Source organism: Martes martes (genome assembly GCF_963455335.1).
Source record: "Martes martes genome assembly, chromosome: 7".
Taxonomy (NCBI): Eukaryota; Metazoa; Chordata; class Mammalia; order Carnivora; family Mustelidae; genus Martes; species Martes martes.
In genome coordinates, this window is record NC_137894.1 from 73223837 (window position 1) to 73249952 (window position 26116).

At 59.2% G+C, this 26116-nt stretch overlaps 2 protein-coding genes across 4 annotated transcripts; both read left to right on the forward strand.

Annotated features, from left to right (window-relative positions):
- Window positions 1-814: 814 nt before the first annotated feature.
- On the forward strand, window positions 815-17328 carry CARMIL3 (capping protein regulator and myosin 1 linker 3; the record flags this gene model as incomplete). Of its 3 annotated transcripts, none has more annotated exons than XM_080808534.1 (40): window positions 815-869; window positions 2382-2476; window positions 2807-2857; window positions 2962-3021; window positions 3108-3223; window positions 3427-3524; window positions 3765-3835; window positions 3934-4007; window positions 4234-4309; window positions 4394-4482; window positions 4952-5046; window positions 5275-5361; window positions 5555-5664; window positions 5801-5878; window positions 6447-6523; window positions 6605-6709; window positions 6803-6872; window positions 7341-7422; window positions 7536-7632; window positions 7795-7849; window positions 7938-8110; window positions 8317-8385; window positions 8611-8704; window positions 8790-8888; window positions 9311-9439; window positions 9614-9727; window positions 10146-10321; window positions 11109-11196; window positions 11335-11472; window positions 11754-11817; window positions 11950-12158; window positions 12543-12646; window positions 13304-13619; window positions 13990-14118; window positions 14759-14825; window positions 14929-15018; window positions 16485-16603; window positions 16688-16880; window positions 17033-17134; window positions 17248-17276. In XM_080808534.1, 40 exons carry the CDS (start codon window positions 830-832, stop codon window positions 17274-17276), a joined length of 4128 nt encoding a protein of 1375 aa, XP_080664660.1. The 3 variants fall into 3 exon arrangements, with proteins under 3 accessions (XP_080664660.1, XP_080664661.1, XP_080664662.1); XM_080808535.1 differs by having other exon boundaries at window positions 830-869; window positions 12546-12646; window positions 17251-17328; XM_080808536.1 differs by having other exon boundaries at window positions 830-869; window positions 12546-12646; window positions 17033-17140.
- A 2087-nt stretch (window positions 17329-19415) lies between these two features.
- CPNE6 (copine 6) lies at window positions 19416-25890 on the forward strand. Its single transcript, XM_080808065.1, has 17 exons — window positions 19416-19489; window positions 20830-21001; window positions 21444-21623; window positions 21952-22026; window positions 22192-22266; window positions 22431-22514; window positions 22605-22694; window positions 23052-23156; window positions 23356-23442; window positions 23660-23719; window positions 23985-24118; window positions 24202-24256; window positions 24343-24394; window positions 24693-24826; window positions 24973-25209; window positions 25409-25583; window positions 25703-25890. The coding sequence occupies exons 2-16, from the start codon at window positions 20834-20836 to the stop codon at window positions 25544-25546; spliced, it is 1674 nt and encodes a 557-aa protein (XP_080664191.1). The 5' UTR covers window positions 19416-19489; window positions 20830-20833; the 3' UTR covers window positions 25547-25583; window positions 25703-25890.
- The last annotated feature ends 226 nt before the right edge of the window (window positions 25891-26116 follow it).

A 26116-nucleotide genomic window follows, 5' to 3' on the forward strand; every position in this document is an offset into this window, starting at 1 on the left:
GTGTGGTAGCCAAGCAGAGATTCTTTGTGGACTACATCTCTGCATCCCCTAATCCTCCTCCCTGTCTCCAGCACCTAAGCGTGGAGCTCAGGGGTAGATGTGTCTGCAGAACTGCCAGCTGGGAGGAGGTGGCCCGGGAACTCCCGGGTGATACTCTCGGCCTCACACCCGCGGGGAAGGTGCCAAGGACGCTGCGGGGATCCTTGAGGCTGGGCAAGCGGGAGGAAGGATGAACACCCCCAGATCTGGCCAGGTCCTCTCCTGGCATCGCCCTCGGCCCTGGGTTCCCTTGTGGGTCAGTGAGTAGGAGCTGGACGCGTCCCGGGTCAGCGAGTACGAGCTGAACGCGTCCCGAGCGGTAAGGCAAAAGGAAGGGGCCTTGCAAGGATGACCCGGGGAGGGGTACCCAATACCACAAAGAAAAGAAATGGATTCTGCTCACGGTGCCCGAGGAGTGAATGGCACGGAAAGTGGACGACACCCCAGCCCGGGAGATGGTCCAGGCTCCAGGCGACACGCACCGGGCGTCTCAAGCGGGAGCCGGCGGGAGGGGTGGGCACGAGCGCGCGCTGGATCTCACGCGGCTCGGACGCGCGGCGCGCATGCTCAGTCCCGCACCTCTCCGGGCGGGGCGGGAGACCCCGGCTCCTGGGCCTGCTGGGGGGTGGGGGGGGAGGAGCGCTCGCGCAGCCGCCCCTGACTGGAGCGGGCTCGGCGGCTGCTGCAGCGCTCAGCGCCCGGGCCCTACCGGAGCCAGGTCTAGCATGTGCCGCGGCTCCCCGGCGGCGGCGGCGGCTCCTCTGCAGCAACGGCGGCAGCAGCGGCCGCCATGGCCAAGCCCAGCGCGGAGCTCACCCGCGAGCTGCAAGGTACGAGGCTGCGGTGGTCTCCGGGACGCCCCGTCCCGGAGCATCCCAGACCAGTGCGTTCCTCCCGCGGTACACCCCATTCCCGGTGCCTCCCCCCGTCCCCTTGCCGCATGCCTTCCGACTCCAAGGCAGCTCCCTGCCCCTGCATCCTAGCTCGGGGTATCGCTGTCCCCGGAGCATCCTTGGCTGCTCGCCTCGCCTCACCCTGTCAGGACCTTCCAGTTCCAGAGCCTCCCGTCCCGATCTTCGGTGACAGGTGCAGTCCCCTGATGATCCCTGGGGCTGACTCTCATTGATCCTGGCCCATCCATCGGTGAGGTGTCCAGTCTCTCCTCGGGGGAGTCCCCGGTTCCCCGCCGGGCGGGGCCCGGCCCGCCCCGCCGGGCCAAGGGAGCTGCCCCCGGTCCTGACCGCCTCTTGGCTCTGCACCCTCCCTCCTCCCGGCCCCGCCCCGGAACTAGCCCTGGGAGCCCCTCCGGCAGCCCCGCAGCTCCCAGACCAGTGGGGCAAAGAAGGGAGTCGGGGAAGAGGCCCCAGATTGGAGCCAAAACCAAGAGCAGGGTCTCTGCAGCTCGCCTCCCAGAGCCCCGGTCTTAGCCTGCCCCTTCTCCCTACTCACGCCCACACCTCAAGGTCTCTCCTGTTTGCATGACCAAGACCCGACCCCCCCGCACTACCACAACCATCACTCGCCCCCTGCCCCAGGTGGGGGAGCACAGGCTAGACCACGCAGAAACCAGGACGTTCAAGGATACTCAGAGGCATGCTGCACCGTGGCAGTTTCCCATACCTACGCGCACACACACACACACACACTCTCACTCACTCACTATCAGATGTGTGTGTACACACATCTTTAAAGAAACGGCACCCCCACCACACACACACACCCACACACACACTGGGATATCTGGGTGGTTTTGCTAGGAACTGGGTACTGAGCTCATTTAAACACTAACTCCTCACAGCCACCACCACCGCCATCCCCCCAACCCCCCGCCTCCCACCCCCACCCTCTACAGCAGAGCTGTCTTTCACAACTACAAGCACAGCACACTCATTCACCTATCCACTCCTACCAAAGCCACACACAGGCTCCCTGGTGTCTTCAGAAGGCAGGCACACATCCATAGTAAAAGGCAGATGCACACAGACCACCCAGAATATAGTCAAAGGGACACCCCCACGCCCCCACACACTGACTCACTATGTATGTGTCAATGGCTGCTGGAGTGCATGGGTTGGAAAAATCCTTCACACCCTCAGAAGTGTAAGACACACCCTCCCACAGACAGTGTCACTCAGCAACTGTCCCCTGACTCAGGAACATCAGGAGCCAGAGTTTTCTCCACACCCCCCCTCCTCTCCAATAGGAAGACAGAAGCCACCCAAGAAGGAAAGCTCTCTCTGTTTGTTTCTCCTCTCATCTGACCCCACACCTGGAGAACTCTGGGGAGGTAGGGGTGGCCAGGGTAAGGGGGAGCTCTGAGCAGGCCCCCCACCCACCCACAGACAGCATCAGGAGGTGTCTAAGCCAAGGGGCTGTACTCCAACAACATCGGGTGAAGCTGGAGACGAAGCCCAAGAAGTTTGAGGATCGAGTTCTGGTGAGGGCACTGGGCTTAGGCTGGGGAGGTAGGGGCAGGCAGAGGGGGCCTAATCAGGGAGAGCTGGGCTGCTGGGAACAAGGAAACTGGGAGGCAGGGTGGACTGGGGATGGTAGGGGCACAGAGGAGACGAAGCCTAAGGAAGGGGGCAGGCTGGACTGGGTGGATGTCCAGGAGCCCAGGGTGGGACACGAGAGAGAGGGAGGACATCTGGAGCAAAGGGCCACTGCTGACAGGGGTTGCACACAGGCTGAGGGTGCTGAAGAGGACAGGAGGCCTAGGCCTCAGGAGCCACAATTTGCTGCTGATGTTCTTTTCCTTTCTCTGAAGGCCCTGACCTCCTGGCGCCTCCACCTCTTCCCCCTTAAAATCCCAGCCAAGGTGAGATGGGCTAAGGAGCAGGGGTGCACCCACCATACTCCCTCCAGAATCAGGCAGCCAGGCCCTAACCTCAAAATGAGCATCCCTGTGCCCCCCACACACAGGTGGAGAGTTCCTTCAATGTCCTAGAAATCCGCGCCTTCAACACGCTCAGTCAGAACCAGGTGAGTGGCACGACTTGGGCCCTGCTCTTGGGGCCAGCAGGAGGAAGGAGTTGATGTCTGAGGCCCTGGTGCTCCCTTTCCTCCAGATCCTGGTGGAGACGGAGCGTGGCCTGGTGAGCATGCGGCTGCCATCGGCTGAAAGCGTGGACCAGGTGACACGACACGTGAGCTCTGCCCTCTCCAAGGTCTGCCCTGGCCCGGGGTGAGTGGCAAAGGAGGAATCTCTCAAAGAATTAAACAACGAGGAGAATTCTCCCTCCTTCCCCTGGCCCTGGGCTCCCGGAACACTGAGGAGAAGAGCCCTTATGTCCCCACTCCTGCTTCTTCCCGGGGACCCAGAAGCTATAACGGAAAAAATTGACAACCTCTTTCCACCCCTATCTGGGATGGATGTTCATTTTCCAGGTGTCTAATCCGGCGTGGAAATGCTGACACCCCCGAAGGGCCCCGAGACACGTCCCCCAACTCTGAGACTTCCACATCTACCACTCACAGTGTCTGTGGTAAGCAGGGGCAGACCTGATGCAAGTGGAACCTCAAACCCCCTGCCCTTGTCCAGAGTCCTTTGTACCTGGGTCTTTGCCCGCCTTGAGGACTCCATAGCTCCCAGACCTCAGAGGTTCATGGTGTTGTAGGAACCCAGGACACTGGCCACATAAAATGACCTCGACCTTTCCTTGAACCCCAAGCCTGTTCCCCATGCCTTTACTCCTCATGGAGCCTGCTCATGTCCTGCCCCACAGGTGGCTTCTCCGAGACCTATGCTGCCCTGTGTGACTACAATGGGCTGCACTGCCGTGAGGAGGTGCAATGGGTACGTTGGGCAGGGAGCCAGCGGGTGGGCAGGTGGGACCCAGAGGGAGAGGGCAGGGGTGGTGGGGAGCAGGTATGAGCCAGTTCCACCTCTCCAAGGATGTGGACACCATCTACCATGCTGAGGATAACCGGGAGTTCAATCTTTTGGATTTCAGCCACTTGGAAAGCCGGTAAGCAGATGGAGCAGAGACTCAATCCCCCCACCCCGAACCCTTCCAGCCTCAGCCTGACCCTGGCCCTTTCAGGCTCTCTCTTCTAGTCCTACCTACGACCCCAGCTCTACCTTCCCAACTCTACTGCCCCTTGCCTTCTACCTGGCTAGACTTTCCCAGCCCAATCACCCCATCCCTAGATTCTTCTGCTCACCACTTTCCTGCCCCTTCAATCTGCCCACAGAGACTTGGCCCTAATGGTGGCAGCCCTGGCCTACAACCAGTGGTTCACCAAACTCTACTGCAAGGATCTGCGGCTGGTAGGGACTAGGAGGAGTGGGAGGAGGGGCCAGATATTAGCGCCCACTTTGGCTCCTGATCAGAAAAACCCCCTCTGTCCTTAGGGCTCTGAAGTGCTAGAACAGGTGCTACATACCCTGAGCAAGTCGGGGAGCCTCGAAGAGCTGGTGCTGGACAACGCCGGGCTTAAGACGTGAGGCCAGCCTCCTCCCTGGGCAGCGGTGCCCCACTGATGTAGTCTTAGAACCTCAGAGCATGGTACAGGTCTCCACGCTATCTCCTCCAGCTCCTCACTTTATAGAAAAGGGGATTTAGGCCCAAAAAGGGCACACAGAAGTTTATGGTCAAGCTGGGATTCAGACCTAAGCCTCCTGGTGCCCCAGCTTTATGGTCTCTCCCAGTATGCTCCCTGCCCCATCCCCTTCTTCTATAAACTACCCAGCAGAGGGGCGCTGCTCTAGCCTCAAGGACCCAAAGCTTGGCTTTGTCTTGACACAATTTCCCAGGTCCTTCGGAGTGATGACAAGCTCCCTGGCAGGTCCCAAGTTGGTCCCCACCTGTGGGGGCCTCTGACCTTTGCAGCCCCATGCAGGCAGGCAGGTGGACGAAGAGGGGAAGCCCAGGGGCTGGGACAAACAAATCCTTCCTCCCCTTCCCTGAAGGGACTTTGTCCAGAAGCTGGCCGGGGTGTTTGGGGAGAACGGGAGCTGTGTGCTGCATGCCCTCACTCTGTCCCACAACCCCATCGAGGACAAGGGTGAGCCCCAGCCCTGAATCCTACCCCCACCGCAACACAGACCCCTGTCCTCACCCAGAGCCCAACCCGGAGCTGAACAGGGGCTCTCCAGCCTGATGCCAGCCCTTGCCCCAATACTGCTGTCCTTGACCCCAGGCCTGTACCCACTTCAAGCCCCCACCCTGACTCTGCACCCCCCAGTGCCCACTGCCAGCCCCTCACTGGCCCATTTCTCTCTCCACTCCCCAGGCTTCCTCAGTCTGAGTCAGCAGCTCCTCTGCTTCCCCACTGGCCTCACCAAACTGTGCCTGGCCAAGACTGCCATCTCCCCTCGAGGTACTTGCACCAGGGGCCCTGACCTCTGACCTCTGCTCCTCCTCCAGCACCCTCCAGAGCCTTGTGTCCCAGAGGTGTACTAACACACTCACATAACATCCCAGGGATCTGAGGGAGGGAAAGCCACATCGTAGGGTGGTGTGTCCAAGAGGTGGGGAGGGGGCCAGTCCAGCTCAGTGCCCGCTGTGCTCAGGGCTCCAGGCACTGGGCCAGACCTTCGGGGCCAACCCAGCCTTTGCAAGCTCCCTTCGATACCTGGACCTGAGCAAGAACCCTGGGCTGCTCGCCACAGACGAGGCCAATGTGAGTCAACAAAACAGAGCTCAAGCCCTGTGGAGGCAGGCTAAGGCTTCAGGACCTGGGCATCTCTGCCCTGTAGCTTGGGGGTGGAGGGGCTCTATCACCTGTTCCCTGGCAGCCGCTCTGTCCTTGTTCCCAGGCCCTCTACAGTTTCCTGGCCCAGCCTAATGCTCTGGTGCACCTGGACCTGGCAGGAACCGACTGCGCCATTGACTTGGTGAGGGGTTGGTGATGGGAGAGCCAGCCTGAGGGGATTTAGGGAGGCCAGCATGAGTCCCTGCCTCACTGCCCATGCCTTGAGTGGGCAGAGCTGATGGGATGACTCCAACTTCAGCTGAATTCCAAAGCAACACCCACAGCTCACACCTGTGGGGCATGCTGTCCTGGTCACTGCCCAAGATTGTGCTGGCTGTACCTAAAAGCTGGCCCTCCTTCCATTCCCCAGCTGTGCACCCTGGCATAGGGTTGAGCCCGTCAGGAGGAAAGGATTTTCCCTCTCGCTTGAACAAGGCACCTTAGGAGCCCCTGGTAGCCCTGGTTTTACATTCCCTGCCCATGAACCTCTCCACCACTCTTGGGGGTCAGTCAGGGAGTAGACCCACTCTCCACAGAGGGGGACACTGAGACATTAAGAGGCAAAGTGAGCATTCACAGAGGGGCTCACACAGACTGCCTGCTGAGGGTGATGAGCCAGGACCTTGATGGGGTGGGAGGGAGGAGTCCTTGCCAGCCACTCCCAACACCCCTCTCAGCCCCTGTGAGACCCGCCATGTCTCTCCCCACAGCTTCTGGGAGCCTTGCTCCACGGCTGCTGCTCCCACCTAACCTACCTCAACCTGGCACGCAACAGCTGCTCCCACAGGTGGGAGCACAAGGGCTGCAGGGAGGGATGGGGTGAGCCGTCGGCATCCCCCTCCCTTGCTGACCCCAGGAGTCTCCGCAGGAAGGGCCGGGAGGCCCCACCAGCCTTCAAGCAGTTCTTCAGCAGCGCCTACACACTGAGCCACGTCAACCTGTCAGCCACGAGGCTGCCCCTGGAGGCCCTCAGGTCGGGTGGGTGCAGGGTTGGGGGGAGTCCAAGTGGGAACCGTGAGAGAAGAGGGTGGGGGTGGAGGTGGGCCTGCTGACCTTCCTCCCACAGGGCGCTGCTCCAGGGCCTCTCCCTCAACAGTCACCTCAGTGATCTGCACCTGGACCTCAGCAGCTGTGAGGTGAGCCTTCCTTCCCCCAAGGCTCCTGCCAGTCCCTTACCCATCGCCCCACTGTTCATTTCTCCGACCTTCCTCAGCCCCTGGCTCCATCTTGCCTCTGTGCTGCACCGCTGTGGCCCTTGGACCTGACCACACCTCCACTTTCCCTTCTTAGTCTGCAGTCTGTGTCCCTCTTTTCAGAGGTCATTTTCAGCTTATAGTCTCCCCACTGAAAGCTTTGGGGTGGGAGATACCAGACTTTCCCACCAGAGGGCAGGAGAGAGCTATCTCCAGAGTCAGGGCCTGGAGATATTTCTGGCTAAAGGGAGGGGAGAGAGCCTTAGGAAAGGATCTGGTGTGGAGAAGGGGCCTCCTGATTTCACACCTGCGACCTAGAATGTCCTTGAGTCCTAGGGTGACTACTCTAGTCTCTAAGCATTAAAGGTGCCCTCTCCCCCTACCCCTGCTTTCCCCGCCGTGTCCCCACAGCTCCGCTCAGCAGGAGCCCAGGCTTTGCAGGAGCAGCTGGGGGCTGTCACCTGTGTGGGCAGCCTAGATCTGTCGGACAATGGTGAGTAGGGGCACTTTCCTTCCTGGGGACCAGTGGGGCATGGAGGAGAGCCCCTGAGGATACTCCAGTGAGCCTCAGGCCTCAAGGCCAGACCTCTCCCATCTGTTGGCCAGGGTTTGACTCCGACCTCCTGACACTGGTGCCCGCACTTGGAAAGAACAAGTCCCTCAAGCACCTGTTCCTGGGCAAGAACTTCAATGTCAAGGCCAAGTGAGGCCCCCTCCCCATACCCCCAGACCTCACTCCACCATCCACATACCCTTTTGGCTCACTGTATTACCTCTGGTCCCTCCCTGCTCAAGTCACCTCCTGCTCCTCTAGTAGCATGACCCTAGCCCCTCCCCTCCTGCTCTGAGCCCTGACTCCCCACAGGACCCTGGAGGAGATCCTCCACAAGCTGGTGCAACTGATCCAAGAAGAGGACTGTGTGAGTGCCTGGGCCTGGGGGGGACCCATGGTGACAGGGGCTGCAGGGGGTGCGGGGACTGGACCCAACTCTGCTCTTGCCCACATAGTCCCTGCAGTCGCTATCGGTAGCAGACTCAAGACTGAAGCTTCGCACCAGCATCCTCATCAATGCGCTGGGCAGCAACACCTGCCTGGCCAAGGTGGACCTGAGCGGCAATGGCATGGAGGACATCGGGGCCAAGATGCTGTCCAAGGCCCTGCAGATCAACTCCTCCCTCAGGTGCAGCACACAGCTGGCCCAACCTGGGGCCCCGGCCCCCACCCTCAACACGCCCTCCCTGCTTGCCCCGTTGCTCTGTACCCCAGCTTCCTGGACACCCTCAGGCCCAGGGTCAGAGTCAGCTCCATCACCCAGGAAAGAAGGGAGGACTCCAGAGCTTGCTGCGTGAGGGAAGGGTCACCAGCAACCGTTCACTCTCTCCCTAGAACCATCCTATGGGATCGGAACAACACATCTGCCCTGGGCTTTCTGGATATTGCAAGGGCCCTGGAGAGGTGAGCAGAACGGGGCTCTGCCTTGACCCCAGCCCCAGCCTCCGTGGGCCTGGACCCTGGGCCTGGACCTGCTACAACAGCCCCTACCCCAGCTTGCTCAACCTATTTGCACAGAAACGTTAAGAAAGGCTGAGGGTGAGGGAGACTGTCGGCAAGGGGGATCTGGGGAGCAAGGGCCCTTCCTCACCTCTCCCCCTCCCAGAGCTGTGCCACTGTGCCCCACAGCAACCACACGCTCCGCTTCATGTCCTTCCCCGTGAGCGACATCTCCCAAGCCTACCGCAGCGCCCCTGAGCGCACGGAGGACGTCTGGCAGAAGGTAGAGGCCTAAAGGGTGGGGGCAGGAGAGCAGAGGGAAGGGCCCACATCCCAGGCCCTAACGCCTCCCACCCTGTCTTTTCCAGATCCAGTGGTGCTTGGTGAGGAACAACCATTCCCAGACGTGCCCCCAGGAGCAGGCCTTCCGGCTACAGCAGGGCCTGGTGACCAGCAGCGCCGAGCAAGTAAACGTTTCCCTCTGGGCCATGTGGGGCATGCGTGCCGCACGCGGGGGCTTGGGCGTGATGTGATAGAGCACGGCACGCCAAGGGGACGGGGCATGAAAGAGGCATCCTGTGGCTGTCATAACTGGACTCCACATGCGGACAAGCAAAAGACAGCGCGTTTGTGGTCTGGCCTCAGACCTGAGAGAACAGGTGGGGGGCCCCCAGACAAGGAGTGTTCAGGACTGCGGGAGTACCCCTGAATATTCAAGGGCACCCCAAGAAGAAGAGAGAACAGACCATCCAGAGACACCACTACCCCATCAGTGCCAACAGCAGGAGCACTGCCCCAGAGGACCCAGAAACGGGGTGCCTGGGGTCCCACCTGGGAAGATGAAGGTGCAAGGATACCCCCCCTGACACTTTAACTGGCTGTGCTCCAGATGCTGCAGCGGCTGTGCGGCCGAGTGCAGGAGGAGGTTCGGGCCCTGAGGCTGTGCCCCCTGGAGCCTGTGCAGGATGAGCTGCTTTATGCTCGGGACCTCATCAAGGATGCCAAAAACTCGCGGGCGGTGAGCTCTCTGAAGCCCTATCCTCCGGCACAGACCGAGAGCCTAGGAAAGCTAGCAACACTGCCCCAGGAATATCTGGGCCCTGACCCACACATCTGCCCTCCCAGCCCAGGGCCCCCTGGGATGTGGTCGAGCCCAAAACTGACCCTCCGCTGATAACCCTTCCTTCTGCAGCTGTTTCCCAGCCTCTACGAGCTGGGCCACGTGCTGGCCAACGATGGGCCTGTACGGCAGAGGCTGGAGTCAGTTGCCAGCGAGGTATCCAAGGCTGTGGACAAGGAGCTGCAGGCAAGTCCAAAGTGTTGACCAAGGCTCAAAGCTGAGGGCTGAGGTCAGCACAGGGAAATTACTGGGGATAAGAAGGAAATGCAGAGTTGAGGCCACTGTACTTCCAGTGTGTCAGGCTAGAAAACAGGGTTTGGATTTTTTTCTGCTAGCTTCCTCTTGGCCCCCAACTCTGTCCTCTCCTCTTTGGACTCTAATCCTTGGACTGACTCTCCCCTGTCCATACAGTAGGGTGGAAGGGACACTGACCAGGATGTGGGGAAGCCTGAGTGTCCCAGGCTCTGCCTGGTAACCAGCCCTGGAACGTTGGTGGGCCCCTCAGTCTCACCAGAGGGAGCTGGAATAGACTAGTCTCCTCCGTTGTGGCGCCGGCCTGACCCTGCGCCCCCCTGGGGCTCTTGCCTCCCTTCCTCCACACCAGGTGATCCTGGAGTCGATGGTCAGCCTAACACAGGAGCTATGTCCCGTGGCCATGCGAGTGGCAGAGGGGCACAACAAGATGCTGAGCAATGTGGCTGAGCGCGTCACGGTGCCCCGGAACTTCATCCGAGGGGCGCTGCTGGAGCAGGCAGGACAGGACATTCAGAACAAGCTGGAGTGAGAGGCGGAGGGGGTTGGCACTGGGACGGGGCTGGATTTGGCCCAGAGCACTTAGGGACTTGGGGCCCAGATATCAGCAATGAATAATGAATGGCACAATCTCCATTACAAGGGATAAATCTTTAACTAACTGCAACCTTGCTATTTAGGGTCTGACTGGTCTTTGCCCTAGAAATCTAAGTGCTGAGCCTGGGTTTAGGAGCCTGGCAGTGCACACACAGGTGCAAACACACACACACATAGTCACATGTGTGCACTAAGAATCACCTCCCAGAAACAAAGCACAGCTTCCTGGGGGGCATGGACAAAATTGATGAGTAGGGGTGCATGTTCTACACTCTGCCCCCCCACAGTTTTGTTGCCAACCCCCCACCCCCACCCAGAGCTCTCATTCTGGGTGCCCCCACTCACCAAAACAAAGGAAAATGAGCACACATACATGTGAAATAGCCATGCTCAAGAAGAACCAGTTTTGGGGCTTACAGCAGAGACCAGCAGGGTTCACTCAGCACCCCAATTTACCCAGCTCTGTTCTACTGGAACTTCAGGAGTCTGGTCTGGAGTGCCCTTGCTCCTCCCCCTTGCACCCTCCCAAGCCACACACACCTATGCTGGGGGTCAGTGGGTGGGATGGGGCATGCCTTTATGAGACATAAGGGAGACCTAAGACACCTCTGTGGACGGCCAGGCCAGCTGCCCAGTCCCTTAGGCATCTGGGGAAGGGCAGGGCCGAGGCTCAGGGGCCACAGAGGGGGTAGCTGAGCTGTCCCACCTGTGCCCACAGTGAAGTGAAGCTCTCAGTCGTCACCTACTTGACCAACTCCATAGTGGACGAGATCCTACAGGAGCTGTACCATTCCCATAAGAGCCTGGTAAGGCTTCTGAACCCCAGCCAGGCTCAGGTACACCCCCAACCCGACATCATCCCATCTCCCCCAAGCAACCATCTCCCATAGCCCTGAAAAGTGGACAGCTTCCCGGGGAACTGGTTCACATCTGTCTTTCCCCAGGCCCGGCACCTGGCCCAGCTAAAGACACTATCAGATCCACCGTCGGGGCCAGGCCAAGGGCAGGATCTGTCCTCCCGGGGCCGAGGCCGGAACCATGAGCATGATGAGACCACAGATGATGAACTTGGGACCAACATTGTGAGTTCCCCACCCCCCATTCCCCACCCTAAACTAGGAACCTCCAGAACACTGTTCCCTTCCCTTTCTCTGGACTGCACTGTCCCCTGTCGCTGGGCCTGGTCTCATCCTCCACCCCAGTCCAGCCTCGCCTCTTCCCTCATCCCAATGCCTCAGCCACACAAGGGCAGGGAGGCAGGAATGGGGGCTCCAAAGAGATGGCTTTGTGAGGAATAGGAGGCTTCACATGAGGCCCCTGGGGACTTGCAGCCCACGCCCACCCTTTGTCTCCATTTCTGCAGGACACCATGGCCATCAGAAAACAGAAACGCTGCCGCAAGATCCGGCCAGTGTCCGCCTTCATTAGTGAGTCCCCAGCCTCAAACCTGATGCCCTCCAGATTCCCTTCCCAGGCCCTGGTCCCTGTTTAATTCTGCTCACCCACCTGCTTTCTCCCTGGGCTTCCTGCTGGTCCCTCTAACGCTGCTGTGCCCACAGGTGGGAGTCCTCAGGACATGGAAAGCCAGCTGGGAAGCCTGGGGATCCCCCCCGGCTGGTTCTCAGGACTCGGGAGCAGCCAGCCCACCGGCGGTGGCTCCTGGGAGGGTCTGTCCGAGCTGCCCACTCATGGCTATAAGCTAAGGCATCAAACACAAGGCAGGCCCCGACCCCCCCGGACTACCCCTCCAGGACCTGGTCGGCCCAGTGTGAGTCCCTACATCCTCACAAGAGGACCAACTTCACTTAGCAATGCCACAGCTAGAGGTTCTAGCTTTAGTACCCCAATGCCGGAAACATTAGCCTTGGGGGATCAGGCAGGGGCCCCAGTAGGCCACCAAAAAGAGGATGGGATTATCCAGTTTTCCCAGATAGGAAATCGCTATCTGCCAGACAGTGGGATTTCCCATTTGGGTGAGGGACAGAGCCAAGAGCCACCAAGCTTAGGAAATTCCCAAGTAGACTGAAGTCTCAATTTCCATGGGGACAGCAAGAGGCAAGGCCAAGTCCAAAGGCAAAGACCCTGAGCGGATGGGGGCAGTGGGGAGGACTTCCTGATCCAGATGAGATATCGTACAGGACGTTCCTCCCAGCAGGTGCCAGTGACTGGGACTCGTCAGGAGAATGGGATGGCTACCCGCCTGGATGAGGGGCTGGAGGACTTTTTCAGCCGAAGGGTCATGGATGAAAGCTCCAGGTGTGGCACCTAGACACAGTCCCATTTTCTCCAGGCGAAGGGCTCCTGTGTCCTCCCAGCAGTCACGGAGGGCCTGTCCAATGGCCCTGTCCAATGGCAGGGTCCCAAAACCAGTCTCTCTGGAACATTTCCCCATGTTCTCATCCTTCCTCACCCAGCCCTTACGTCCCATGTTTTCTGGCTCTCCTCAGGACAGCCGGCAAGGAAGGGGTCAGGGTGAACCACCACAATGGGATAGTGGGGACAGGGTGGGTGGATGGGGTGGCAGCAGTTAGTAGAAAGAGGCCCAGAGGGTATATTCTCTGTCACAGTCCTGCAGACCCCCCAGCATCGGTCCAAAAGAAATGGAGTCACTTGGAGAAGCTAAGCGAATGATGGGGGGATGGGGATGCCTGGGAGGAAGGAGTTGCTGGGGAGATGGGGGGAAGGAAGCTGCTGGAGGATTATGACAGGGAAGGTGAGGACACCATCTCCCCTGAGAAGGAAGTGAAAAGGATTACGGGGCAGCAGGAGAGGCTGGGTGAGAGAGGAAGATGGGAGGTTTATCAGACCCAGGACTACACTAACACGGCACCAGCCTGGACCCTGAGCAAACCCTGCATCTGGCATTTGCATCTGCCCAGGGCTTTGTCACTAACTCACCCCAACCCTGCCCAGCTACCCCCGGACCCTACGGACCCTGCGGCCAGGCCTCTCGGAGCCGCCGCTGCCTCCACTCCAGAAGAAGAGGCGCAGAGGCCTGTTTCACTTTCGTCGGCCCCGGAGCTTCAAGGGGGAGAGGGGGCCAGGGTCCCCCACCACTGGGCTCCTCCTCCCTCCACCCCCGCCCCCACCCCCAACTCAGGAGAGCCCCCCCAGCCCAGATCCCCCCAGCCTCGGCAATAACTCCTCCCCGTGCTGGAGCCCAGAGGAGGAGAGCGGCCCCCTCCCTGGATTTGGAGGGAGCCAGGGGCCTTCCTTCCACAGGAAGATGGTAAGTGAGGTGAGGTGCTGTATCCTGCCCAGTTGCTGTTCTGCACATAGCCCACCCACTTGCCCCGCCCCAGGCAGTTAATGGGAGAATGCTAGGACTCAGGGTTCTGGGGAACTTTGGTCATCCCAGCGGATGGTCATCCCATCCTTGAGCTGTCTAAGCTTGGTGACCCAGTGCATGCTGGGAGTGCTGCATGCCAAGGAGGGTAAAGGACGGACTCCTCAGAGGAGGGCTGGAGGGTCAGAGGGCTGGAGCAGGGCAGCCCCAGGGCTGGAGGCTTAGGGGGGCAGGGGCCCTCTCCTACTCCCTTGCTGCCCACAGAGCTGCTTCTCCATCAGGAACTGCTTGTAAACCCGAGGCCTTGTTCCAGGGCACTGAGGGGGCAGAGCCAGGGGAGGGGGGCCTGGCCCCTGGGACGGCACAGCAGCCAAGGGTCCATGGTGTTGCCCTTCCTGGGTTGGGAAGAGCCAAGGGTTGGAGCTTCGACGGGAAACGAGAGGTGAGGGGAGCCCAGGCACCTACCGTTCCTATGGATCCCTGTCTACCTTCCCTTCTGAGCCCCGTCCCTGCTGGGCCAGCAGAGAGATTCTGTGGTGTTAGAAGGTGTGAGCTGCAGGTCTGCTCATTCCACACACTTGCCTGCCACGAAAGCCCAGGCAGGTCGCCTTACTGCCCAGAGCCTCTACTTCCTTGCCAAGCAGGTAGTCATAAAAATACTTACCTCTGGAGCTCCCTTTCTCAAACTTTGGTGACTTGATTACCACTGATTTTTACCTTCCCCACATACCACCTCTATTACTTTGTTTATCTATTCTTTCAATCAACTCACCTTTTTAACTTACTCTGGTCCTAAGCATGATCGGTTTTTCAAATCATGGGTTTGTTGTACCAGTCATGTTTTTTTTTTTCTACCACACAGAAAATAAACACAGAACTATTAAAATAACAGTACGTCCTTCGTGTAAACCATTTCTTACGCCCCTTGGCTGGTAGGGATGCCACTTTGGGGGGGAAAGGTCCAAGAGTCTAGGGATCAATGCCAGGAGAACAGCATGAGATACCCAAGCAGAAGTCCCTTGTTGACTGCAGCCCCATGGGGAGGACACTTTTCTTATGACTTGACTCAGCTGTCCTTTCAGGGCACTGGCCCGGACCTGGAGGGCAGCGCCCAGGCTTGGCAGAAACGGCGCTCTTCAGATGATGCAGGTGAGAATGGTCGCCCTCACTTCCTCTCCTTGGGCCCTCTCTCAGGGGCCCCTCCTGATGTGTCTCTCCCTTCCCCCTTTCCCATCCCCTCCCCACACTCCAGGGCCCGGAGCCTGGAAGCCCCCACCACCACCCCAAAGCAGCAAGCCAAGCTTCAGCGCCATGCGCCGAGCAGAGGCCACATGGCACATAGGTATGGAATACCTCTTCCTGCCCAGCCACACTAAAGACCCAGGGTGTGTCCAAAGACCCAGAAGCCACAGCCCCTGTGTTGGGGAAACTTACAACCATGATGGGGCAGTGAGGAAGTCACAACAGTACAAATGTTTCCGGATATTTACAAAGCCATATCCAAAAGAAACGAACAAGCCAATCCAAAGCAAGTTCCCACGGAACAAAAGTGGCTTTGCCAGCAAGGGTTAGGAGATAGGAACAATGTGTTGTAGATGGTTCCAGGGAATTCTGTGGGGCAGACGCCACCTCTGGCCACCAGCAGCCGAGAGACATCCCTATAAAGAAGGCCTCTCTCTCTGTACCTCAGCTGGGAAAGAGGGTGGGCAAGTACCAGCCGCGCCAGACCCACCTCAGACATTCCAGTGTCCTCCAAAAGTAGCTGGCCAGGCCATCCTCAGTCCACTCAGAAACGTGTCACAAGGAAGGGGCGTGAGCCATGCCTTGGAGGTCAGAAACCACAGGTGTCAGTCCCGGCTCAGGCACCACCAGTGTTGACCTTAAGCAGGTCATTTACCTTCTGTCTTCAGAACTCTGAAGGGGCAAATAAATTATGATATGATGCTTGCTTTTTGTTGGAGCACTTCTCACTTAAGGAGCCTCTAAAGGAAAGCTGGTCAGCTCGGCATCAACTTAATTGCACACAGACCTCAGATATGACTCCCCAACATCACTGACACAGACAAATCTCCCGATAGAGGTTGACTTTTGCCCCCCTACCCCACTCCCCTCCCAAGGCTAGGGCCCAAGTCCGTGGTGCAGAGCCTGTGCTCCTGGCCCTCCAAGGCTGTCCCAGCACTGAGGCCATCTTTGCAGATTATCCCATCCCACACACAGACCAGTTAAAACACCTAAAGGGAGGCTCCATCCCTCATTTAGGAAACCACAAGAGTCAGAGGCTCCACTGTACACACCTGCCGCCAGCACCCTGCAGGTCCCTTTTACTCACACCTCACAAATACACACGCAGACAACACCTTCCGGGTAGCCCCCCACCCCCAGTCGGGCTCAGATTGCGTAAAGCCACAGAGGTGGCAGGGGGAGGGTGCCAGGGCATCTCTCCCCAAGGCTCTCACCATCTAAATCAGACTGGCAGACAGAGTCCTGGGAATGCCAGGCTGCAGCTTTGGCAGGGCCCTGGGGCACTGCAGTCCTGGATGGGCAGCCATGCCTGGGGACCCAGCAGTCCCTGGGCCCTGGCTTTACCCCATCAGGAACTGCTCTTGGGGAGGAATAGCTAGGCCAGAGTGCCCCCTCCCTCCCCCCAAGGTGATGGGCTCAGGACAATCTTGGAGACCAAGGGCTATGGAAACATGAGAGCAGGGGCGGTGCAGGGCAGAGAAGTAGGAGCAAATGGGCTTGGAGGGGGAAAAGTCCTGGCTCCAGAATGCCTTTTCCTGCAGCTTCTCCTCTGTTCCCATTCCCCAGCTGAGGAGAGTGCCCCCAACCACAGCTGCCAGAGCCCCAGCCCAGCCTCTCAGGAAGGAGAGGAGGACCAGGAGGGGACCTTATTCCCAGAGAGGACCGTTCCTGCTAGGAATGCCAAGGTGAGGGCCGGCAAGGTGGACGGGAGAGGCCCTGGGATGAGGTGAAAAGACTAACTGACCCAGCATTTTTCCTTCTTCTGCCAGCTACAGGACCCCCCTTTAGCTCCACGGCCCCCCAAGCCTGTGGCTGTGCCCAGGGGCCGCCGCCCCCCACAGGAGCCAGGGGGCAGGGAGGAGGCTGAGGCTGGGAGTGCAGCTCCAGGAATGAACAGAGCCCGGCTGAGGCTGGGCTCACACCAGGACCAAGAGGAACCTGAGCTCCAAGGTCAGCCCCCTGGCTGGAGGGGGGTCGGGGTGCCTCTTGGACCTTGTTGCCCATATCAGGACCCTCTCCCAGGCTTGGAATGAGTCACAGGCTGGATAAGTGCCCGGCCAATGAGCCCTACTCATGTGCCAGGCCTCCCTTGACTGTCATTTCTGGGCCCCCAGATCCAGGCCGCCGGACTGCCCCCCTAAAGCCCAAGAGGACACGGCGGGCACAGTCCTGCGACAAGCTGGAGCCTGACAGAAGACAGCCCCCTGACCCCACAGGTGCCAGTGGGGTGGGCAAAAGGGCGGTCCCCCTCTGCCTGACATGACATACCCCACACGGAGAGGCTGGCTCTCCCTGCCCAGGAAACAGGACTCACCGGATTTGTCCCCAGCAGGAACCAGTGAGCCAGGAACAGACTGACAGCCACAGCAGCACCCTGCCCAGCCCTCCTCTCGACATGTGCCTCACAAGGACTCAGACCCCCACCCACCCACCACCCCGCCCCGTACCTCCAGGCCTTCTGCTAACCCATCCCAGGGGGTGGGATGGCAGGATGAGGTGTGGGGACAGCAGGTGGGGGACAGGAAGGGAGGGAGTGACCTGGAGAGAGGGAGGCCGAGCTTGGGGCAGGGCCGGCTCCTCTCCTGGAAGGGTGGATCTGTCCCTCTATCCCCAGGGACTCTCTCCCTCCTTGTATAGAATAAAAAAACAGACTCACTGCCTGCCTGGTCTCTGCTGTCTTCCCCGTTCGCTGCCGCCACCCCCCACCATCTGCTCCCCCTTAGTGCTCAGTGCTTGGCCACAGTAGGGAAAAGAAAGGAATCCCCCACAGGGATGGGAATGGGACTCTGACAAGAGAGAGACAGACCTGAGAGGTGCTAAACGGGAGGGTACTGAAAAATGCCCCGAAGTTGGGGGTGGAGGGTCATGTGCAGGATCTGGGCTGAGCTGGCTGGAGCAGAGACCAAAATGACTGAAATCAGTACCAGTGCATGTTGTGGGGGATGTGCAGTGGGATCAGAAGACCCCGGTGTCCCAGGAGGAGACTGGGGAGCAGTATGCTGTGTGGTGTGTATGCAAGCTTACACACAGGCAGGTTCACGGATGGTGGAATTAAATGGTGTAGCATTGTCTTAGGGGTACCATCAATAGAAACCTCAAAAGTAGAGTGGCCTGAAGGTAAACAGTAGTGTCTACAGCAGGAGATGATCAAATTAATTGCCTCCCATTGGTGTACTAACGCACACTACCTTGGCATTCAAGGCTACATTCAGGGAACTCCTCCTCTGTGAAGCCCTTCCTGATGCCTTCCCCTGACTCATCTAAATTAAACCTCCCTCTCTCTGACCCATTGCTTCCTGAACCACTCCATAATTTTGCACCCCTCACACTTCATCGCATCTGTGTGTTAGCCTATCATCTCTCTGTCTGTGGGTCTGTCTGTTCTCTGTAGAGGCACCTCTCACAGGGGCAGGAGCCACATCTCAATCCCCGAGCAGCCCCAGCCCCTGGCACCCAGGGGATGTCCAACAAATGGCTGCTAGCTTAATATGCGAGCAGTTTAGAGGACGGAGGGCAACGATGTTCCGGTGAACCCTCTCGTGGACTCATCTCAGGTCACCATGAACCCAAATGTCTTCACGCATGGCATGCAGCTCCCCCGGCAATCTTTTCCTTTCCCTGGTCTCACTAGGGCTCGACTAACATCTTGTTACCTCAAGATCTGTGTGTGACATGGCCCCTCCCACAAGGATGTGACCACAGAGGTTGTACGGCGTTGGGGGTGGGGGGTGTGAGTCGTGGGCACTGAGAAGATGCCTCAGGAATCAGCCCTTCAGCACATCTCTCTCCTGGCAGCCCCTGCTTCAGGATGGGAGACAGTGCGCCCTTAAGCAATTGTGTCCATTCCTTTGCGTGTTCCTGTTGAAAAGCATCTAGGGAACAGGACCTCCTTCTCAAAGCTGTGAGATTTAGCGTGGTATGGGATGGTTTTGAGGGAGCACGTGAAGATCTCCATCCTGTTGTATTTGGGTTGGTGTGAATGAGTGTATGTGTGTGTGACAAGTATAGCCCCGTGTTCCTTGATGTATTACTGCGAATATCCCCAACAGGCGTGATGTGGAGAGCGCTATGAGACCGGGTGTGTTTCCGTATGTGTACCCATAGGGCTGTAATTGGCGTGGTGTCATCGAGAGTTTATGTGCTGCCGCCTGTGTGTGTCAGGATACGTGTGAGCCCATGACTCGTGGGTGCCTGTGTCTGCATCATCTCCTGGAGTGAATGTGTGTGTGTGCACGCCCTGCCACAGTGTGTGCAGGGGTGTGGGTGTGGTGTGAAGGGGAAGATGTGTGTCACTGTGTCTGTGGGGGTCCTGCCGCTGAGCCACCCCCAACCCGCCCTCCTCCCCCGGTTCTGTGGTTCCCTCCCAGGCAATGGCCCTGCCCCTCCCCTCTTCTCCCTCCCAACCGGTCTATGCGGGGGGAGCTGGTGCTGCGGCCCCCCCATCCCTCCCCATCCAGGCCCCATAAATAGCAGCAGAGCCGGAGCCGGAGCCGGCGCCAGCGGCTGGAGCAGCAAGGGAGTCAGGGCCAGGGCCAGAGAGCCGGAGAGAGGAGCCCCCGACTAGAGCCCAGGTGAGCCTACCCTTCCTCCCTAGCTCAGCCCCAGCCTGGCCCAGCCTGGCCCAGTCTCCATAACAACGTCTTCCCCAGCCCCCTGAGAGGTCTCCAGTCCTGCCCGATCCCCTCACCACCACATGCCCCTGCCCAACTCAGGGACCCTGCGAGAATTGGGAGACTTGTGGCTGGAAGGCAGAGCTCCCCACCCACCCACCCAGACCCTCCCTCACATTCCAGAAAGGTACGCATTATGGGGGGGGGTAGCCAGCCAGAGAAGGGTCCCAGTTCTGAAGGAGATACAGGAACTGGCACACCCTTCTGGATACAGACACACAGCTAAAGGACAGACACACAGGGTGGGGGCATTCAGACACACCAACGAGCACTCGCTTGGGGGAAGCACGACACGGGAGCAGACAGCCTCACCCTGCGATGTGGACAGACACAGATAGATGGACTGACCGGCCGTGAACTCGGGCCAGCATACCCCTGCCTGCTGCTGCCCGAGGCTTGGTACCACTGCTGGGGGAGGGTGGCAATGCGTGCATCCCACGGGCAGCATGGAGGGGGCTGTGGCTCCCCAAAAATCCTGTCGCTAAGAGACAGTGCCAGTGCTGCCAAGAAGTGTGAGAACAGGGGAGGTGGGGAGGGAAGAGAGTTGTCATAGTGGGAGCCCCTGCCAGGAACCTGGAGAAGCGTTCAGCAGGGGCAGGGCTCTGCCTCTAAGCGCCCAAGCCCACCACCCCTCCCTTGCCATAAGCCACCCAGAAGGTAAGTGGGGGAAGGCGGAGAGGGACAGCCCCGCTGGGCATCTTACGACCTGCCCCCTCCTGCCCACTGCAGACTCGTTCCTAAGGCCCATCCCCTTCAGGCCTGCAGGGGCTCCTCCACCCATTTCCCCTCCACCCATTTCCCCACCCCCTTGCCCCAGTTCAGCTCCCTCGTGCCAAGACTGAGTGCAGTGCTGGCTCCAACATCGGTCGGGAAATAGCAGAAGGTGCTGAGGTAGCAGAAAGCATGGATCAATCGATGGCCCAGGAGCCAAGACTGCCAGGAACCCCACACACGCCCCCAGCCCTCTCCAGCCCCATCCATACATAGTAGGCCAGCAGGGGTGGCAGAGACACAAGGCAGGAGGCTCAAGTCCTCCACCCTCCCTGTTCACAGCTCCAGGGAAGCCAAGCTGAAAGCAGGGGGTAGGGGATGAGTAGGGGGAGGAAGCAGGAGATCCGTGAAATCCTAGGGCCTCGGGAAGCAGGACAAGGTGGGAGTGGGGCCCAGGTTCCCAGAAAACAGACCCCTCCCCTAGCAGATGTTCCTTTCCAGTGTCCAGGCCATCTGCTCTGTCCCCACAGTGACATGTCGGACCCTGAGATGGGATGGGTGCCTGAGCCCCCAGCCATGACACTGGGGGCCTCACGGGTGGAGCTGCGGGTGTCCTGCCATGGCCTCTTGGACAGAGACACACTCACCAAGCCCCACCCCTGCGTGCTGCTCAAGCTCTACTCTGATGAGCAGTGGGTGGAGGTGAGAACGGGCTCGGGTCTTGTCTTAACTAATCTCCTGGCCTGGGAAGGGGGGTGCGGGGAAAGGGCAAGGAAAGCCTCACAGGGGAGTGTGAGGACCCTGAGGGGCCTCTTCTCAAGGCTGTGGGGGTAACCCGGGAGACAGGCGTGCCATCATGACAAACACAAACCATTTTATAGCTTCCAAAGTCCGCAGAGTCCCAGAGGGTCCTGAGAGGGGCCCAGAGGAAGCGGCACAGCTCCCAGAGACCCTATGGGAGCCCCAAAGGACAGATGGTTCAGTCAGGGGGCTGGCAGCACCCTGAGCTCAGGGTTGAACCTAGCAAGGGAAGAGCTAGTCCCTGGGGATACAGGAGACCGAGGAAAGCTGGCATGAACAGGGTGGTCACGGGCAGGGAGAAGCCGTCTGGGTTCCCAGAGGGCCCTCACCCCTCCCACCGCAGGTGGAGCGCACAGAGGTGCTACGCTCCTGCTCCAGCCCGGTCTTCTCCCGGGTGCTGGCCCTTGAGTACTTTTTTGAGGAGAAGCAGCCGCTGCAGTTCCATGTGTTTGACGCGGAGGACGGAGCCACCGGCCCCAGCAATGACACCTTCCTTGGCTCTACCGAATGCACCTTGGGCCAGGTTTGCATCCCCATCTGCCCCATCCCCTTCACCTTCCACCTCTGAAGGCCAAAATGACAGAGAATCAACTCCAGAGCGAGATCATTTTGGGCTTGGGCCCCATCTCCACCATTCCCTGGCTGTACAGCCTTGGGCAAGATACTTAACCTCTTAGTGCCCTCCTCTAAACTGTGCCTACAATTCATGTTGCTGTGGAAACTGGGGCACCTAGGTGACTCAGTTGTTAAGTGTCTGCCTTTGGCTCATGTTGCTGTGGAAATTAAGTTCCACCCTAGCCCAAGTCGGTGGGAGGTGTCACAGCTGGGGCTCCCTCCACTTCCAACTCCAGATCGTGTCACAAACCAAGGTCACTAAGCCATTGCTGCTGAAGAATGGGAAGACTGCGGGCAAGTCCACCATCACGGTAGGCAAGGTCACCTGTACTCCCCCTTGGGTGGGGCATTCAATGCCCCTGCATGGACATCCACGGTGACGTTACGTCCAGGACTGGCCCCCACCTAAGGGAAAGGGCATAAGGTGGCCCTTTGGGTGGCAGGGGGAAATCCTGCCACTTGTCTCCCCCTTGCAGATTGTGGCCGAGGAGGTATCCGGCACGAATGACTATGTGCAGCTCACCTTCAGAGCCCACAAGCTAGACAACAAGGTTGGAACCCCAGAGTCTGGGCCCCCATCTTCCTTGTTAGAGAGCCTAGCCCCTCTGCCCCACACTCAAGACAAATCAGGGCTGCTCCCCCTTCTCGGTTTTAGCCGCCTCCCCCTACAGACCTCACCGCACTCACCCACCGGTCCTTTCTTCTGCATCCCCAGGATCTGTTTAGCAAGTCTGACCCTTTCATGGAGATCTATAAAACCGATGGGGACCAGAGTGACCAGCTCGTCTGGAGGACTGAGGTTGGTGACTGGGGCTGTGGGGAGGGGGAAGGAAGAGTGGAGTAGGGGGATGTGGCTAGGAGGTGACCAGCTCTCCGGTGCCTCTCCAAGGTGGTAAAGAACAACCTGAATCCCAGCTGGGAGCCATTCCGCCTGTCCCTGCACTCCCTGTGCAGCTGCGATGCCCACCGGCCTCTCAAGGTGAAGTCCCTGCCAAGCAAGGGCAGCCTATGGGAGCAGCCAACCTCTGTCTGAGACATTGCCCCTGGGTGTACCAAGACCCTCTCTCTCCCTCATGTGATAAGTCCTTCCCACTGTGGGGTAAAGACCCAGTCACAGCTCAACGTTCCCACTTTGTGTACCTTTTATCAAGGCCAAAGTCCCTGCCAGATGGAGCCAAAGAATAAAGTTCAGCAGGTAGCCTCTTTGGGCAGGTTGAAGATGTCTGTCTGGGCCCAGGGACTCTTAGCTTCTGCCTCCTTCAATCCCTCGCCCTGCCCCCCAGCAACCACCGTAAAACAACCCTAACCCTTTCCCCTACCCTCCTCGCCTTCTCAGTTCCTGGTGTATGACTATGACTCGAGCGGGAAGCATGACTTCATTGGCGAGTTCACCAGCACTTTCCAGGAGATGCAGGAAGGAACAGCAAACCCTGGGCAGGAGGTGCCACAGAGATCCCTGGGAGAATTCTGAGAGGGTTGAAGAGCCCAGTATATGGGATGGGGGAAATGATGGAAAGTACCTGGGCTCAGTCTAAGGAGGGAGCCCTTGGGGTCTTGGTCTGGGAGGCTCTGCTGGAAGGGAGACAAGGGGTCACCTGCTGGAACTGTGACTCTGGGCTTGTGGGGTGTGTGGGGTCTAGATGCAGTGGGACTGTATTAACCCCAAGTACCGGGACAAGAAGAAGAACTACAAGAGCTCGGGGACCGTAGTACTGGCGCAGTGCACGGTAAATCCCAGTGCCACCCTCACATGGGACCCTCAGATTCAACCCTACCCTTGTTTCAAAGACCGGTTTCTCCTCTTTTGAGAACGGAGAAGGCTTGCCCTATCCCACCAGGAACTTCAACTTCAAAAACCTCCCCTCCCCTTCCCCCCACAGAAACCCCACCCAGCTCCCTCCTCAAACAACCATCCTGCTACTTTACCTCTTCCCCTCCTGCTAGGTGGAGAAGGTGCACACCTTCCTGGATTATATCATGGGCGGCTGCCAGATCAGCTTCACGGTAAAGACCCGGGAAATATGAGGGTCACAGGCAAGAGGAAGGGGCTAAACACATAATGACCAGAGGAACCCCAAATCCCCCTGTCCCTCCCAGGGCCTCTCATGAGCCTCAATATCATCATTTTGTACCCCTTACCCCACTCCATGATGAGGCTACCTGTGGGCTTGACTGGATTTAATTTAGTCCTCCCTATAGACCCTAGCTCTGAGCCAGCCCTCAGTGAGCTCTCATGGATGCAGTGTGACCCTGTCCCCACGTCCACCAGGTGGCCATCGACTTCACCGCCTCCAATGGGGACCCAAGGAGCAGTCAGTCCCTACACTGCCTCAGCCCTCGCCAGCCCAACCACTACCTGCAGGCCCTGCGCGCAGTGGGAGGCATCTGCCAGGACTATGACAGGTGGGAGGGGGGTAGGCTGGGGAGGAGGGAGGCGGGTAGGGAGGCCTTGCCGGATGGGCCCCACAGCCTTCTCTTCTCCCCAGTGATAAGCGGTTTCCAGCATTTGGCTTTGGCGCTCGAATCCCCCCCAACTTCGAGGTAGGCTGGGATTGAGAGGAAGGGAGGATTTGGTGGGAGAGTAGGCAGAAAACCATCTTCTAGCTGCTCTGGCCTTATTCTCACAGGTGTCCCATGACTTTGCTATCAACTTTGACCCGGAAAATCCTGAATGTGAAGGTAAGGGCAGATTTTCGCCAGCCCCACCCCCCCAATACAGGTTGTGCAGCCTGTACAACCCCATGCAGGGGCACAGCCTCCATCCTCATGGGCCCAGCCCCCTGCCCATTTCACCACTCAGCTCTTGTCTTATCTGGGACTCCAGGCCTCTGGCACAGCATCAGACCAGCCAACTCTCCTGCTTAGTAGGGAACTTAGGGGGCCAGGCAGTCCTGAGACAGGCAAGGACCTCCTAGCTTAAAGGGTGTCCAAAAGGGCTCCCTGCTAATTTCTGCTGGCCTCACCCCCTCGCCTACAGAGATCTCCGGGGTCATCGCCTCCTACCGCCGGTGCCTACCACAGATTCAACTCTACGGCCCCACCAACGTGGCCCCTATCATTAACCGCGTGGCGGGGCCAGCTCAGCGGGAGCAGAGCACCGGCCAAGCCACGGTGAGGAGGCGAAGCAGGCAACCAGGCTCTGCCCCACTGGGTGTCATCCGGTGAAGCCAGGTCCAGGGCCTGGGCTTGGGGCGGGTGCCAGCGCCCTTGCACACAGAGCCTACCCTTCCTCCCCTCCGCCTGCCCTCTGCCCTCAGAAGTACTCCGTGCTGCTGGTGCTCACGGACGGTGTGGTGAGCGACATGGCCGAGACCCGCGCAGCCATCGTGCGCGCCTCCCGCCTGCCCATGTCCATCATCATCGTGGGGGTGGGCAATGCCGACTTCTCCGACATGCGGCTGCTGGATGGCGACGACGGTCCCTTGCGCTGCCCCCGAGGGGTGCCCGCGGCCCGCGACATCGTCCAGTTCGTGCCCTTTCGGGACTTCAAGGATGTGAGTGCCCGGCGCCCCCTCCCGGTCGTAGGACTCCTCGGCTCCTCAAGCCCTCAAATCAGACCCGTCTCTCCCACACCGGGTTGATGGCCTGCGAAGGACACTTGGAGCCCAGCGGGCCGCCCCCAAGGCTCGTCCTCTTGCCTGACCCCGTCCCCACCCTCCGGGCCTGCTAAACCTGTCCCCGCCCCATCCCCAGGCCGCACCTTCTGCGCTTGCCAAGTGCGTCCTGGCTGAGGTGCCCAGGCAGGTGGTGGAGTACTACGCCAGCCAGGGCATCAGCCCCGGGGCTCCCAGGCCCTGCACACCGGCCCCGACCCCCAGCCCTAGCCCGTGACTGCCTCCCACCGGACCAACGCTCCCTCAGCCTCTCAGTGAGTCCCGGGGGCCCATAGGGGTGGCCGGGGGTGCAAGGTGGGGCTCGGTGGAGCACATCCGGGCTCCGTGTGGTGGTGTAGGGGACAATGCTTATGACTACCCCACCCTGTCCCAGGTGCCTGTCCTGACCCTTGTGACTCAAGTGACCGGTGCCTCTCCCTCTTGGACCAGCTGTGACCCCTAGGTCCTGGAAGTGTGTGGTGAGCCCTGCTCTTTCTCTCCAGGCCCCATAACCCTCAGCCTTGTGATTTTCTTCAGTGATCCTGACTTTCTGATCATTAATAAAGGGAACCACTCCTAGCACCTCAGCCTCTATCTATAATGCCCCAGATGCCCATGAATGGTCTATAATGCCCACCCATCCACACACACCATTAAGAAATGAGGACCAGCACCTTTCAGATCTGAGCCAGAGCTCCCACAAAGCCTGGTATCTCAGCGATTTCACCCTAGCTGTGTGCCAGTGGGATCCGAAGAGCCCCTCTACCCTCACCTCCCAACCCCAGGGGGCCCAGCAGCATGGAGGTTA

Bases quoted from the DNA above. Each gene is read 5' to 3' on its own strand.
- CPNE6 (XM_080808065.1), top strand. From the start codon at position 20,834: ATGTCGGACCCTGAGATGGGATGGGTGCCTGAGCCCCCAGCCATGACA. The intron at 23,720-23,984 runs GTAAAGACCCGG...CACGTCCACCAG, and splicing joins GCTGCCAGATCAGCTTCACG to GTGGCCATCGACTTCACCGC. The intron at 24,827-24,972 runs GTGAGGAGGCGA...CTCTGCCCTCAG, and splicing joins AGAGCACCGGCCAAGCCACG to AAGTACTCCGTGCTGCTGGT.